The following is a 17,173-nucleotide window of genomic DNA, read 5'->3' as shown; positions in this document are numbered from 1 at the left end:
AACTTTAATTAGCCCAACTGTTAAGAATACCTCCAAAGTGAGAAATCTAATCCATCACTTCACACCAGATGTAGCTTTGGCCGTTGGTCTTTTATATAGGTTTATAGTGAATAAGAATTAGATATTAAATGACTAGTGTGTGATGTTTTACGGTGAATTGATCAGAACCCAAAACAGGCCAAACCTGAGAAAATGAATTCAAGTTTAAATCTTAGGAAATAAAACAAAGAGGGTAAACTCCCTTAAGCTGATAAGCCCCCATACGCTCTGGATTCTATGGATGCTTAAAAAAAAAAAGAAAGAAAGAAAAAAGAAAGGGGGTGAGTTTGAGATAGTTTTTTTTTTTTTGAGATGGAGTTTCACTCTTGTTACCCAGGCTGGAGTGCAATGGCATGATCTCTGCTCACCGCAACCTCCGCCTCCTGGGTTCAGGCAATTCTCCTGCCTCAGCCTTCTGAGTAGCTGGGATTACAGGCACGCGCCACCATGCCCAGCTAATTTTTTGTATTTTCAGTAGAGATGGGGTTTCACCATGTTGACCAGGATGGTCTCAATCTCTTGACCTCGTGATCCACCCGCCTTGGCCTCCCAAAGTGCTGGGATTACGGGCAGGAGCCACCGCGCCTGGCCGAGATAGTTTTTAAAAAATCCTGTTTTTTTTGAGACAGAGTTTCACTCTTGTACCCCAGGCTGGAGTGCAGTGGTGCAATCTCCACTCACTGCAACTTCTGCCTCCCAGATTCAAGTGAGTCTCCTGCCTCAGCCTCTCGAGTAGCTGGGATTACAGGTGCACACCACCATGCCCAGCTAATTTTTTTATTTTTAGTAGAGACGGGGTTTTACCAAGTTGGCCAGGCTGAGGTCTTGAACTCCTGACCTCATGTGGTCTGCCCGCCTCGGCCTGGCAATGTGCTCTATGGACACATTTGCTAGATTTGGAAAAAATCTGACTATGAAATTACACATTGAAAGGTGTGTTTACTAACATATTAATTGGTGATGTATGTTAAATTAAGTTGAGCTTCAAGCTGCCTCCTCACATATTTTATTTTTATTTACTTATTTTTTTGAGACAGGGTCTTGCTCTGTTGCCCTGGATGGAGTACAGTGGTGCAATCATAGCTCACTGCGTCCTTGGCTTCTGGGGCTCAAGCGATCCTCCCACCTCAGCTTCCTGAGTAGCTGGGACCACAGGTGCATACCACCATGCCTGGTTAAAAAAAAAAAATCTTTTTGGTAAAGACGGGGGTCTCACTATGGTGCCTGGCTGGTCTCGAACTCTTAGGCTCAAGCCTCCCAAAGTTCTAGGATTATAGGAGTGTGCCACCACACCCAGCCTTCCTTATACATTTTAATTTCAGCCAAAAAGTTTCTCTGTATACATAGTGAATTGGATGTGTAAACAGACTATAACATACTCTTGCCAATCATCTGGTTTTGGCCAATCACAGGCAGTCAACTGTTCAAACTGTTCAAATAAAGCAAATGCTGAACTGTAGCCAATCTGGCTGTTTTTGTACCTCACTTCTGATTTCTGTAGGTCATTTTCCTTTTTCTGTCCATAAATCTTTCACCATGTAGCTGTGCTGGAGTCTTTCTGAGCCTCTATTCTGATTCAGGGGCTGCCTGAGTTTCAAATCATTCTTTGCTCAATTAAACTGTGAACTTTGTCTAAGCGTTTTTTTCTTTTGAAACAGGTGTGTGCTTTAAAAAAAATAAACAAAAGATCAAATTTTATCATTAAATTCCATAAAAATTTTTCACCTACTTCAATGATTATCATCCTTTTAAACCAGTACCCCCTTTTCTTAAAATTAAAAGTAGCATGCCTTCCTCATCTACCCTGAAAAACATCAGATTGGCTGCAATCATCTGTCTTCCCGCATATCCCAGAAGCCAAGAGAATTTTGGCGCACTTCCTATACTAAACTATAATGCAAATTATATTTCCTACAGTTTGCATTGTGAACAGAGTTGATCATCATTTCACTTTTAAATCTACACAGCTATATCAGCAGGCAGCAGGCATGTCCCCAAACCAGGCCCGCCTGTCCTTGCCTAGAGATTCTCACAAACCTCCTCAAAAAGGATGCCAGCAACCCAGGGGTGAAAAGTGTGCTGGTCTAGCTAATGGATAAGGCACATTTATCCACGGTGGGATCCCAACATGGTTTGGAATCACAGATCACAACAAACACGCTCTTACTGAGTGCTCACTATGAGCCAGAGATGGTGCTAAGTCACTTCCTTTTTTTTTTTCTTTTTCTTTTTTTTTTTTGAGAAGGAGTCTCACTCTATCACCTAGGCTGGAGTGCAGTGGCATGATCTTGGCTCACTGAAACCTCCGCCTCCCAGGTTCAAGAGATTCTCGTAGGCCGGGCGCGGTGGCTCACACCTGTAATCCCAGCACTTTGGGAGGCCACGAGGTCAAGAGATCGAGACCATACTGGCCAACATGGTGAAACCCCGTTCTACTAAAAATACAAAAAATAGCCGGGCATGGTGGCACGTGCCTGTGGTCCCAGCTACTCGGGACGCTGAGGTGGAAGAATCGCTTGAATCCAGGAGGCAGAGGTTGCAGTGAGCCCAGATTGCGCCACTGCACTCCAGCCTGGTGATAGAGCAAGACTCCGTCTCAAAAAAAAAAAAAAAAAAAGAAAGAAAGAAAAAAAAAAAGAGATTCTCGTGCCTCAGCCTCCCGAGTAGCTGAGATTACAGGCACCCACCACCAGGCCTGGCTAAGTTTTTGTATTTTTAGTAGAGATGGGCTTTCATCATGCTGGCCAGGCTGGTCTCGAACTCCTGACCTCAGGTAATCCAACTGCCTTGGCCTCCCAAAATGCTGGGATACAGGCATGAGCCACCACGCCCAGCCTGATGATTTTATATAGGACTCCCCTTAAGGGATGCACCAACCCTACAAGGTTGGGTGAGTACCCTCATTTTACAAGTGAGAAAACTAAGGCAGAGAAATGTTCAGTGGCTTATCCCCAACCACGTAGGAAGCCAAATCCTGTTTGTTCACCTGCCATGTTCTAGGACTCCCGCCCACCAGCCCAGACACCAATTCCTCCTGTACAAACCCAGAAGTTTTGCCTTATCCGTACAGTACTCATACTGTTATTTACTCAACTATTTTCTTTATTTTTTAATTTTTATTTATTTTTTGAGTCACAGTCTTGCTCTGTCGCCCAAGCTGAAGTGCAGTGGCAAGATCTCAGCTCACTGCAACCTCTGCCTCCCAGGTTCAAGCGAATGTCCTGCCTCAGCCCCCCAAGTAGCTATGACTACAGGTGTGTGCCACTACGCCTGGCTAATTTTTGTACTTTTAGTAGAGATGGGGTTTCTCCATGTTGGCCAGGCTTGTCTCAAACTCCTGAGCTCAGGTGATCATTCATTTTCTTTATATTGATAAGCTAGTTATATTTTTCCTAATACATGTGAAGCTGGTCACACAATTATTAGATATCTTACGTGCACCATGGACCCTCTCATCCACACTCCATTTCCAAATCACATCCTGGTCTTTGGGGGAACATGTACCTCACCCAGGCACGCCCTCTACTGAGGACTTACAGGTGGCTTGTTCCGGGCAGACCCTTCCGTGAGTCAGGCAGTTGCAACAATGGGGTTGCCAGGATGTGGCCATCCTGGACCTAGACACACACAGAATGTGGACAAGGTTCTGGGGAGAACAAGAGTGTCACCCTGTAATGGGAACACTTCTCCAAGCCAAGGGTTGAAAAATTATCACTGGCCGTTTTTATAAATAAAGTTTTATTGGAACACCACCATACCCCGTTGTTTATGCATTGTCTGTGGCTGCTCTCGTTATGAAGGCAGAGTTGAGCAGTTGCTACAGAGACCATAGAGTCACAAAGCCCAAAATGCTTACTGTCTGACCCTTTACAGAAAAGGTCTATTGACCCCTGCTCTAGGTGAAGCATTTCCCATACAAAAGTTAGCTTGTGGGTCGGGAGCGGTGGCTCTCGCCTGTAATCTTAGCACTTTGGGAGGTCAAGGTGAACAGATCACTTGAGGTCAGTAGTTCGAGACCAGCCTGGCCAATATAGTGAAACCCTGTCTCTACCATCAATATAAAAATTAGCCGGACATGGTGGTGTGGGCCTGTAATCCCAGCTACTTGGGAGGCTTAGGCAGGAGAACTGCTTGAACCTGGGAGGCGGAGGTTGCAGTGAGTGGAGATTGTGCCACTGCTCCAGCCTCAGTGACAGAGTGAGACTCTGTCCCTCACCCAACCAAATAAAAAGTCAGTTCATAAACACCAATTCACAAATGATATCGATATTACCTGCTGATAAGTAGACTTGAATCACGCTTAATTCAATTCTATTAACAACTATTTACTTATTGGGTGGCTACTATATGACAGTCTTGGCTAGGAGCTGGCCTTACAGAGGTGAATAAGGCTCAGCCTCTGCTTCCTGGAGGAATCAGGATCTAAACAAGTGATTGCAATACAGCTCATAGGAAGTCAAAGCAGAATTTGATGTTTTATCTTCCTATAAAGTAGATTCTGGGAACCTGACCTTTTTGTTCTTTAAAACTCTGATTTTTTTTTTTTTTTCTTGAGATGGAGTCTTGCTCTGTTGCCCAGACTGGCGTGCAATGGCACTATCTCAGCTCACTGCAACCTCTGCCTCCAGGGTTCAAGTGATTCTCCTGCCACAGCCTCCCAAGTACCTGGGACACAGGCGCCACTACCACGACTGGCTAATTTCTGTATTTTAGTAGAGATAGGGTTGCACTATGTTGCCCAGGCTGGTCTTGAACTCCTGACCTCAAGCGATCCACACACCTTGGCCTCCCAAAGTGCTGGGATTACAGGTGTGAGCCACTGCACCCGGCCAAAACTTTGAAATCTTAAAACCATAACCACAGGCTAAGATTTCTCTTCTCTCTCTCTCTTATTTTCTAAAAAAGCATAAATACTAGAAATGAAACTCTAATTCTGTGAAATGACTCATTAACTTTTGCAGGGAAGATCAACTTATTAGAATTTTTCATAATTGCCAAATTTGCTCTGGGCTCTCTAATACTCAGTTCTAATCTCTCTGCTGAGAATGGAAACAAAGAAAATGTATCGAGACATCAAGGGAAACATGGTCAGTTACAGAGCTAGCTTTTGTTTTTTAAGACTGAGTTTCTAAATTGGAATCCATATTAAATGGGTCACATATTAACCCTCTGCTGAAAGAGGCATGAGGGACAGAGACAATGTCCACGTTCAGCCAAGATTTCATTATCTACTATCTGCCTTTTTACTCCAACTAGGTATCAGGAGAATTATGGGGAAAACCAATTTCTGCATCCCTTGGATGTGATGAAATTGATTATCCTCACGCAGGGCAAACGAAGACAGAAAATAACAGGTGCCGCTTCACACTGATACATCTGTCCTGCCCTGATAACTGTTTATTTGTACTGGCTATTGACAATGTTTTCCTATCATACAAAGAAGGTTTTTCACTGAGCTTCTAAAGTAGAAACAGGATGCATCTGTTTCTAAGGAAACCTGAGCTTGGAAGCTGGCAGCCTTCGATTCACGCAGCACACTCCTCTGCTCCCGGTGGTCCACTGCACAGTGACACCCTCCTCCTCGTTTACCTCATCCCGTTTTAAAAAATTAATGCAACAATGAGAGATGATTGTTGATGCTCATTATTAAATCATTTATTCATCCCACACAATGATTCAGAATTATTCATTAAGCTTGCTGGAAGGAAGATGGGTTTTACCTCCACAGTGGTTTGGGGAGAGATGTGCTCTTTAAAAGGATATTTTATAACAACACAATTATCATAATTAAAAGCTACCCTGATATTCTGATGAGCTTTTGACATATTTTTGAGTACTGGCATTTCAGAACAAGGAGATAAATGAGACTGAAATAGTAGTAGGGAATAATATTGCCATGTGGGGGGAGAAAACCAAAGGCAATATTAAATACCAGCTGCCATCGTCACCCCCAATTTTATCCCAGCCTTTAAGTTAATGAATTTTACATATTATCACTTGAACTTCTGGCTTTCCAAAATGAGTTCCAATTACGTTGTTGTGACCTGAGCCACTTTCTGCATAACTGAGTCATGGATGCCTACAGCCCCCGGGAGAGCCCACCTACCTGTGTTTCCAAGCCCAGCAAGTCTCTCTGCCTGCAGCAGACTCATATCTCTTTCTGATGTTGCCTAAGGTTTGTTCTGTGTTTGGAAGGTCACTCAGCAAAGGGCCTGGTTTGGCAGGCCACTGAAACTGACAGGGGATTGTGAAAAGGGCTCTCATCTCTCTCTGGTCTCCTCTGTGAAGCAGGTTTAGGTGAAGACCCTTAGGCCAGTAGCCAAGAAGAGGTGTCTTTGTACACCTGAAGTTGGTGCTGGGAGGAAGCAGTGGGAGGGAGTGCTTGGGAAGAGAGAGACAGACTGCTGAGTGACCCTGGAGAGCCACACTGGAGATCAGAGCAGAGAGAGGCACAAGTGGCTTCCCTAAGGCCAAAGGCCACAGAGGCCATGTGTTGGGAACTTAATGGTCTGAACATGCTCTGTCGCCCAGGCTGGAGTACACTGGAGCGATCTCGGCTTATTACAACCTCGATCTTGGCTCGTTGCAACCTCCACCTCCCGGGTTCAAGCTATTCTCCTGCCTCAGCCTCCCAAGTAGCTGCAACTACAGGTGTGAGCCACCATATCCAGCTAATTTTTGTTTTTTTAGTAGAGACAGGGTTTTGCCATGTTGGTCAGGCTGGTCTTGAACTCCTGACCTCAGGTGATCTGCCTGCCTTGGCCTCTCAAAGTGCTGGGATTACAGGCGGGAGCTACCATGCCTGGCCCAAAGACATTCATTCATTCATTCCACAAATACTGATGAAGCATTTATTATGAACTAATATCTGAGCCAGGCCTCTCAACTGCATAGCTGAGTAAAACCCTGTCCCTGCTGGCAGGGAGCTGAGAGTTGAGCAGGGATTCAGACAAGTCCACACTTACAAATCCACTTGACAAGTGCTGGGATGAGGGAAGCTGAAGAAGAACCTGTGTAGGAAGGAGGGGAGAACCTTATATAGAAGGTGTCCAAGTTGAGTGGGAGGTGGGATGTGGTGTCTCACGTCTATAATCTCAGTGCTTTGGGATACCCTGGTGGGAGGATCACTTGAAGCCAGGAGTTTGATACTAGCCTGGGTAACATAGTGAGAACCCCATCTCTACAAAAAATCAAAAAAATTAGCCAGGCATAGTGGCACTCCCTTGTAGTACCAGCTACTTGGGGGGCTGAGGCAGGAGGATCACTTGAGCCCAGGAATCCGAGGTTGCAGTGAGCTATGATCACAGCACTGCACTCCAGCCTGAGTGACACAGTAAGAATCCACCTCAAGAAAAAAAAAATGTCGAGGCCGGGCACAGTGGCTTATGCTTGTAATTCCAGCACTTTGGGAGTCAGAGGTGGGCAGATCACTTGAGGCCAGGAGTTCAAGCCCAGCCTGGCGCAACACAGAGAGACCCCATTTCTACAAAAAATTTAAAAAATTAGCTGGGCATGCTGGCATGTGCCTGTAGTCCCAGCTTCTCAGGAGGCAGAGGCAGGAAGACTGCTTAAGCCTAGGAGGTCGAGGCTGTAGTGAGCCATGATCGCACCACTGCACTGCAGCCTGGGTGACAGAGAAGACACTGTCTCTCAATAATAATAATAATAATAAATAGAAAATATTAGAGCTGTGGGTCTTGTTGATATCTGGAGGTGCTGTCCTACAATGGGAAAATCCCAGAACTGCATACCACTCAGGAATATGGTTGACAAGAACAAATAACTCAGAGAAGTCATGGACATGGCATTCACATCATTTAACATTAGATATGGCTGGCTGCAGTAGCTCAGGCCTGTAATCCCAGCACTTTGAGAGGCCGAGGCAGGTGGATCACCTGAGGTCAGGAGTTCAAGCCCAGCCTGGCCAACATGGGGAAACCCTGTCTCTACTGAAAATACAAAAGTTAGCCAGATGTGGTAATGGGTGCCTGTAATCCCAGGTATTTGGGAGGCTGAGGCAGAAAAATCGCTTCAACCCAGAAGACAGAGGTTATAGTAAGCTGAGATCGTGCCACTGCACTCCAGCCTGGGCGACAAGAGGGAGACTCCACCTCAAATAAAAAAAAAGAAAATTGGATATGAAAGGAATCATTTCAGTGGCATTAAATGTTCTCTCTCGCTTTATTCTCCATTACAGAACAGTCTCCACGGTGGTGCTGATGCCATCTTGACACTGTTTCCTTGTCATCAAGATGGTTTTCTGCACCAGCTCAAGCATAGCGTGAAATTTCAAAGGCCTTAGTAGAAGTTTTCTAACTTTATCTCCACAGAACAGCTGCAAAACGTCTCCAATTATGTGAGATTTTCCCCAAATGTCTGGAAAATACAGAAGGGTCGGTCAGTTGCGGTGGCTCATGCCTGTAATCCCAGCACTTTGGGAGGCCAAGGAGGGTGAATCACTTGAGGTCAGGAACTTGACACCAGCCTGGCCAGTGTGGTGGAACCCCGTGTCTAATAAAAATACAAAATTAGCTGGGCATGGTGGTCAGCACCTATAATCCCAGCTACTCAGGAGCCTGAGGCATGAGAATCACCTGAACCCAGGAAGCAGAGGTTGTAGTGAGCCAAGATTGTAGTACTGCACTCCAGCGTCAGGAACAGTGAAACTCTGCCTCCACCCCCGCCTCAACCCCCCAAAAAGAAGAAAATACAGAAGGATCTTTTGTACTTTTCACAAGTAAATGCAAACATACGTAATACTCAAAGACAAAAAGAAGAGTATCAGAACGTTTCTTTTTTAATGAATATTTGCTACTGGATCAGGCCACCTGTCTCCCACTAACCCATAACAAACAATAAATATATTTAAACTCTTGAAGTGTTTGGTGAAAGTAAGCCCTGGTGGCTGCGTATGGCGACTCACGCCTGTAATCCCAGCACTTCTGGAGGCCAAGGCGGGTGGACCACTTGAGGTCAGGAGTTGGAACTCAAGCGACTGAACACCTGGCCAAGATGGTGAAACCCCATCTCTACTGAAAACACAAAAATTAGCCAGGCGTGGTGGCACAGGCCTATAATCCCAGCTACTCGGGCGGCTTGGGAGAATCGCTTGAATCCAGGAGGCAGAGGTGGAGCCGAGATGGCGCCACTGTGCTCCAGCCTGGGCAAAAGAGCAAGACTTTGTCTCAAAAAAAAGGAAGTAAGCCCTGGAAAGATCTGAAAGGAAGGATGATGATAAAGAGAAGAATCAGAACAGTTGTCAAAATCGGAATCTGTCAAGTTACTGGTAACCCAGGGAGTCCGCCTAGAACACAATGTTTCCCTTAAAAGGCCCATGGTAGCTGCTGCCACAAAGATAAAGGAGGTGGGTGGGCTAGTGCCTTAGAGTGCCATCAGAAGCTGAGGTGTGACCTTCGGAAATGGAGTGTCTTCATTCTGTGTGCACACACGTGTGTCACATGTATGACTGGAGGCAAAAGATGGGACTAAATCCATTACTCTCTCCTGATTCTGAAGAACTTAATCCACCTTGCCAGAGGAAAACTGGTGAGGGCCCAGGAACTGTACACTAAAGCCATATCTCAGGATTTCCTGGGTCACAGCTGATCAAGACAGGTGGGAAGCTTGGCTCTTAAAGATCGTCTGCCCTTGAGCAAGGGCCTGCATCCCAGAGAAGTAAGAAAAGATGTCCCTGGCATCTTGCCTTCTTCCAAGGCACGTGCAAGCCACATTCACACCCATCTGCACCACCCAGTCTCCTTCCCCACTAAACCCCTCCCGCCACCTCCAGAACCCTGATCTTCAACTGTGCGAGCAGCTATGGCACACATTCAGTACTTAGGCTAGGGGCTGCTCTCCATGTCTTGCAGGCCTTTCTCATTTAATCCTCAAAGCCATCCTGCAAGAAAGCTACTACTACTATTCCTGTTTTACAGACAAGGAAATCCAGATACAGGAATATCAGGTAGCCAGGCGTGCGGCCTGCGAGTCCAAGAGCTGGGCTCAGAACCCCCGGCCTAGTCCTCTCCCCCTTTTTGCCACATTGCATAGGGATGGGAGAAGGATCTGGAAATGCCGTCTCTAGACTTGCCCTTCCTCCCTGAAACTCGTGGCCCAGGGCCTCTACCTGCGTGGATGAACTTGTCTGCCAACCTCTTCCGAGCGGGCTTGCTGAGGTTGAAGTAGTAGTCGTCATCCTCGTCGATGCTCTCCAGGAACAGTGGGATGTGCTGGAAGACGATGGCGTGCTGGCAGTTCCGCTGCCTCGCGATGCTCAGCTGCTCATCCAGCCACTGGTCCTGTGCCTGCTTCAGGCCGGGGCATTTAGAGGGGTTCTCGTAAAACTGGGAGTTGAGGACCAGGAACAGCACACCTCCGACCCAGAAGCTAAAGTAGTCATCTCCCCAAGTCTGGCAGAACTCCTCGACAGTCTCAGCCGTGGGGACGTTGCCAATGTCGTGGTTGCCACTGACAAGGACCAGTGGGATGGCCCTGTCCACGGTCCTGAGCACTCGCTGCAGGTCCTCCGTCTGCTCCTTCCGCCACGGTTTCCCTGGAAGAGCGAGGGTCATGTCCTGAGACAGCCAGAGGCTTACTAACTTAATAACTAACTTAAATACTTACTATCATAAAATTAAGAGAGAATAATTTAGAAATTCACTCGATCTGGCACAGGGAAATTGCAAAATGCAGTCATGTGCTAAAACCAACTCAACAAGTCCAGTGGGAGCCTCTGCCCATCCTTCTTCAGGACACCTTAGTGATTCAATGTCTACACGGCCCCCTGCCTCATGTTGCTGAGTTGATGGTGTGAAGTCAATCCTGAGATTAAATATTAGTGGGCTGGGTGCAGTGGCTCATCCCTATAATCCTAGCACTTTGGGAGGCTGAGGTGGGAGGGATCACTTGAGCCCAAGAGTTCCAAGACAAACCTGGGCACTATCGTGAGATCCTGTCTTCATAAAAAAGAAAATTAAGCCAGATCTTTCCTTGCCTCTCTCCCTTCCTTCCCTCCTTTCCTTCCTTTTCCCAAGTTTATGTATAATTTTCATTGAAAAAAAAAGAAGAATGCAAAGGTTTTAGCCCCGTATATCTAGGGCTTAAAGATTAAGGAAGCCAGCCAGGTGGCTGGAATGAATGTTTGGACTGGGAGCCCCTGGACGAGCTTGGACCAGCTCGGACCAGCTCAGACCAGCCATGAGGCCAGCATGGACTGCAGACAAACCCCAGCACCCTGGAAACGAGGACTCTCAGTCCCTGGAGCAGGCAGGACATACTTCTACCAGAGGCTGAGCAGGCTGGACTTCGGACCCCAGCTCCTGCTGCAGCCATCAGTCAGTCTTTCCCGGGCCCATTCCACTGGTCCCAGAGATGGGAGGTGGCTGCATGGCCTGAAGCCCAATGCAGGGAGCCTTGGGGAGAAGCAGGTTCTGCCTGTACCATGGACCAGGAAGCCTCTCTCTCGGTGGTGCTGGGGGTTCATTCACCCACTGTCCACATCGAAGGTGCCATTGATTGACATTGCTTCTTTAGCCGAACTGGGACTGCAGGCATCTGTGTTGACTTATATATGATCCTCTCTCAGACTCCACTGGTTGGTTCTTCTCCCATACTAGTTAAGGAAAGACAAGTCCTTTGTGGCTTCGAACACAGCAAACTCTCTCAAAGAGACCCTTGTGGCCCAAGGCTGATTCATCACCACTTTCCTCACCGGGTTTTCTTAAAGACCTCTAAGGTGCCCCTCTCACTTCTTCTTCTTTCTGTTCACACTAACTTGGGGATTTTGGGATATTTAATCACTGACAATACTTCCTAGCACTTCCTACAGGCCACGCACTGATTGCAGAGCTGTGTGTGCACCCACTCGCTTCCTCTGACACCCAGTGGAGTAAAGGGGATTTGAACTTGGTGGCCTAGCTCAGGGTACTGTCTACACTGACCTGGTCACAAACTAAGGTCCTTGCTCTCTGGGTGACTTCTCTTGGCTGCCCCAAGGCACAGGATGAGGGCTTCATAATACACTGGGGTGCAGAGCATCTCCTGTTCTTGATTTTCAAGGGTATTAGTCATAGCCCTTTGCATACTAACTGAGGTAGGTATGGAAAATGTCCAAAGACTTAATGACCATAAGCAGAAAAGTTAAGAAGGAGCAGTTCAAAAGGAAGGCTTACTTGGGAAGGAAACGTCATCTAGGAAGCAACCAAGAAGGAAGAGCTGGGAATTACACACAGTAGCGTGAAGTTTGCTTCTAAACAAAGAGGGATGCTGCTTTTAGGGAAACCATCAATATCTCCCAATAATCTGTTAAAAAAAAAAACAACAACAACATCCAGCTCATTTTCCCTGAATTTCCTCCAGCAAAGATGAGCCTGGTGGTTGGGCATAGTGATTCATGCCTGTAATCCCAGCACTTTGGGAGGCCGAGGTGGATCAATCACTTGAGGTCAAGAGTTCAAGACCAGCCTGGCCAAAATGGTGAAACCCCATCTCTACAAAAAGTAGAAAAATCAGCCGGGTGTGGCGGCACATGTCTGTTATCCAGCTACTTGGGAGGATGAAGCAGGAGAATCACTTTAACCTGGGAGGCGGAGGCTGCAGTGAGCTGAGATCGTGCCACTGCACTCCAGCCTGGGCAAGAGAGAGAGATTCTGTCTCAAAAAAAGTATTTATTTATTTATTGTTAAAAAAAAAGAAAATAGATGAGCCTCTTTCTTGAGTAGCTTTTCTAACACTTTCTACACCTCTTGCATGGAGTCCCGAGAGCTGAGGTGGAGTGAGTGTGCCCTGGGGTTGGTCTCCTGCCCCTTACAAGCTGCATGGCTTGGGTACATCCCTTGGTTCCTCTGAGTCTTGGTTTCATTGTGTATGAAATGGGGATGATAATTCTCATACCTTGGAAATGGCTGTAAGAATTCATACTAAGATAATGATGTCTGGAGTCTGGTACAAACAAGAATGCAAAGCTGTCAGCTGTCTGCTTTCCACATCCTACCCCACTAAGTGTAATGAATTCTCCCATTTTTGTCAGTGACCCACTGTGTGTGCATAACAACCAGTAAATTGTTTGGGAAGGAATGAAAATCTTCCCCAGGGACAGAAATAGTTTTTAGTTCAAAATTTAGAAATAAAAGAGTAAATCCTAGATTACAAAAAGCCAAATTTAATGCAAACATTTGCATGATCTTTAACAAGCTCTCATTTGCATATATCAGAATCTCTGTAGGGTTACAATATTAACAACAACTTAGTATTAAGAAAGATCATAGCACAACTTAGCAGAGCTTACTAAAAAACAGTCCCATTATGGCCAGACGTAGTGACTCACGCCTATAATCCCAGCACTTTGGAAGGCTGAGGCGGGCAGATCACTTGAGGTCAGGAGTTCAAGACCAGCCTGGCTAACATGGCAAAACCCCTACCTCTACTAAAAATACAAAAATTAGCGGGGCGTGGTGGCATGTACCTGTAATCCCAGCTACTCATGAGGCTGAGGCAGGAAAAATGCTTGGACCCAGGAGGCAGAAGTTTCAGTAAGCCAAGATCGCGCCACTGCACTCTAGCCTGGGCAACAGTCCCATCGTATATGAGAACCCAAAGCCAAAAGCCAACCTCACCAGCATCATGAACAGAAAAAACAGAAACCTTCCCATGGACACAGAGCTTCAATGAGTTCTTGTCTCAAGCAGGGTTCTGTGTTCACAAAAAGAATTTATATAAAGGATAGGAAGAAAGGTAGGGAAACAAGGGGAAAGATTCTGAAAAATGTCAAGAAATGACTTAGAAGAGGGACAGAGAAGGATTGTTCTGGGTGGGTCTCCAAAGTGGATGATAGGTATCTGCCAAGAAGTGGGTGCCAAGAGTACAGGAACCCCAACGTCAGCACACATCCGACCCCCATGAAGAGAAGCCTTGGGTAGGAATGGCAGGAGCGGTGTGGAAAGCTGTGAAGTGGAAAGTGGTGTGGAAAGCTCCTAGTTTTATTGGAGGTCCTAGTTTTATTTTAATTTAATGGTACACTCAAGGACATTAAAAAGCATTATAATGATAATTACAAAATTCTGACATCAGTGGTACCCTGAGACATACGATTTATTTTTGTCAATATTCATTAAGGCAGACATTAGTATCTTGGTTGTTTTCCAAATAGCCTTAAAATACAGAGTCTGATAAAATCTCTTTGTGAATTAGGAAAAGAAATAAACAACCTTAATTGGATAAAGTACATCCATAAACAAGTATAGCTATGATCATACTTATTGGTGAAAGACTGACTGCCTTCTCCCTAACATCAGGAACAGGAGGTCTGCTCTCACACTCTCACTGAACATCATACTAGAAATTCTAGTCTGTGTAATAGGCAGGAAGAAAGGAAGGAAGCGAAGGGAAGGAAGGAAGGGCATACAGATTAGAAAGAAATCAAACAGTCTATTCTCAGAAGACATGACTATCTCCATAGTAAAATCCCAAATAATCTACAAAAATAAAAATAAAACAAAACAAAACATCAAAGACTCCTAGCACTAATAAGAGAAATTAGCTTGGATGCAAAGTAAATATATAAAAATCAATAGCATTTCTATGTCCTAACAAAAAAAATTAGAGATTTAATAAGAAGGCTTTAAGAGATATTTAGGAGGTAGAACTGACAAAAATCCTCATTGTACTGGTTACAGGAAGGACTCAAAATTAATTCCCAAACATCTGAGCAACTGGAAGACTGGTCATGTTGTTTACTTACAGGGAAAAGACTAGGATAGAAACAGGTTACAGGTAGAAATCAAAAGCGCATTCTGAATATAAAATCTGATGTATTGTTACAGGCAAAAAAAGGGGAAAAGAGACAAATTGGACCTCATGAAAATTTAAAACTTTGCGCATCAAAAGACACTATCAACAGAGAAAAAAATGCAAACCACACAATGGGAGAAAATATTCTCAAATTAAATATCTGATAGGGAATTAATATCAGAGTACATGGAGAACTCCTAAAATTCAACAACCACTAAAACAACCCAACTCAAAAGTGGGCAAAGGATTGAATATACATTTCTCCAAAGAGGATATACAAATGGGCACTAAGGACATTAAAAAGGTGCCCAACATCACTAGCCATTGGAGAAATGCAAATCAAAACCACAATGAGGCACCACCTCATACCCATGAGGACAGCCAGTATCAAAGAGACAGAAAATAACAGGTATTGGTGAGGATGTGGAGAAGTAGGAAACCTCATCCACTGTTGATGGGAATGAAAAATGGTGTAGCCACTGTGGAAAACAACATGGTGGTTCCCCCAAAAATTAAACATAGAATTACCATATAATCCAATAATTCTCTATCTGCGTATGTTCCCAAAATAACTGAAAGCAGGGTCTCAAAGAGACATTTGGACACACACCTATGTTAACAGTAGCATTATTCACAATAGCTTAAACAGGGAAGCAACCCAAATCCCACTGACAGATGAATGGATAAGCAAACTGTGGTATATCCATACAATGGAATATTATTCAACCATAAAAAAGAAGGGAATTCCGACACATGCTACAACATGGACAAACCTTTAGGATACATGCTAAGTGAAATAAGTCATGCAGAAAAGGCAAATACTGTGTGATGTCACTTACACGAGGCACTTAAAGTGGTCAAATTCATAGAGGCACAAAGTAGAATGCTGGTTGCCAGGGCTTTCAGGAGGGAAGGATGGCGAGTTATTGTTTAATGGGTATAGAGTTTCCATTTTGCAAGATAAAAAGAGCCATGGAGACAGATGGTGATGATGGTTGCACAACAAATAAGAATACACTTCATGGCACTGAATGGTACACTCAAAATGATTAAGGTAGTATAGTACACGTAAAACTACGTACAATCTGCCATGCTAAATGAAAAGAGAAGAAACTGCCAAAGTTATCAATATACTCATGATCCCTCCATGCTGGGCTGTTCAGAGGGCAGCTGGATCTGAGTCTGGAGTTCAGTGGAGGGTGGGGCTGGAAGCAGCCACATTCACCATAATTCTAATAGATACCCCCATGATGGTGCCCGTTGGCTTTTCAAGGAGATTCATAGGTGGGCTCTAGATTCAGAGGACCTGAGGTTGCTTTTTACTAGGGGTGTCCTCTGTGCACATTACCCTCTGAACCTGTCTTCTATCCCCTAAATAAACACCTTATCTCCTTTTATGGAAATTCTGTGAGATGAATGAGATCGCATATTTAAAGGGCCCAGTATGTAGTATGTGCATACCTTCCTTTCCCCTCTTTCCAACACTCCCCTACCCAGGGAAGTGATAAGGGAGGAGGGAGGCGGGTCTCGGGTTTTCTGAGATCTCCCTTGCGTTTCCCTCATTCTCAGGGAGCTTAGCCCCCAATGCCACTGCTGCTGTCCCCGAGAAATGCAGGGATGAACAGCACATGTCTGCATGTTGACATCTTAGCCCAGAGCTCATGTTTACCTGACAACTCATCTGCTGTGGTGACTGGAGTCCACACCTGTCTTGAAGACAGAGGGACACATGTATGAGATGGTGCTTAGGCCCTTGCACAGAGCAGGAAGCATGCCAAGGACAAGAATTCCCAGAGCCAGCCCTACATGGTCTCTGGAAACAGAGTTAGTGGGGCTTCTTCCCTACCGGCAGGTTGGAAACAGAATAGTCAAGTCACGGCATCAAGTATATGGTTAAGATCATAGCTCAGTAATTAAAACTCCTTTCAGGGGGCAATCAGAACTCCTTTCAAGGGGCAACTGGAAATACCCATTCAAACTTTAATAACCTCATGATATGGAGGGAGCCAGCAATTCCATTCATCAGCATTTATCCTACAGGCACATACTCAAGTGTGCAAAAGATAACTATTCATTGTAGCAATTATTGAGAAGATATAAAAATTTGAGTTGGCTTAAATGTTCATTAATAAGGAATGGATAATATGTATAGAGTAATGAACAGGCATCGCAAAGAATGAAGGAGATCTGGATTTAGTGGTCATGGATATACATACAAGGGGCATTGTTAAGGTTTGGGGAGCAAGGCTTGGCGAGCAGTGGGGGATGTAAGTGAAAACAGGAAGTTACAAGAGCTAGTATGTATGACACAATTTTGTTATAAATAAATCAATGAGTTGGTATGTTC

At 45.1% G+C, this 17,173-nt stretch overlaps 1 protein-coding gene across 2 annotated transcripts in view; it reads right to left on the bottom strand.

Moving 5' to 3' along the window:
* The window catches only part of CPPED1 (calcineurin like phosphoesterase domain containing 1), a 142,723-nt gene that overhangs the window by 32,984 nt on the left and 92,566 nt on the right, over positions 1–17,173 (bottom strand). The window contains exon 3 of one of the 2 annotated variants that reach the window (XM_012453212.3): positions 10,166–10,591. The exons of the other annotated variant lie outside the window; for it this stretch is intronic. Coding sequence (XP_012308635.1) covers positions 10,166–10,591 — 426 coding nt within the window. The remainder of the gene's footprint in view (positions 1–10,165; positions 10,592–17,173) is intronic. 2 annotated transcript variants of the gene reach the window in all.

The sequence above is a fragment of the Aotus nancymaae genome, unplaced genomic scaffold (genome assembly GCF_030222135.1).
Source record: "Aotus nancymaae isolate 86718 unplaced genomic scaffold, 86718_ANA_hifiasm-v0.15.2.pri h1tg000049l, whole genome shotgun sequence".
Lineage (NCBI taxonomy): Eukaryota > Metazoa > Chordata > Mammalia > Primates > Aotidae > Aotus > Aotus nancymaae.
Note: the sequence above shows the minus strand (reverse complement) of the source record. Positions and strands in the feature narration are given on the sequence as shown.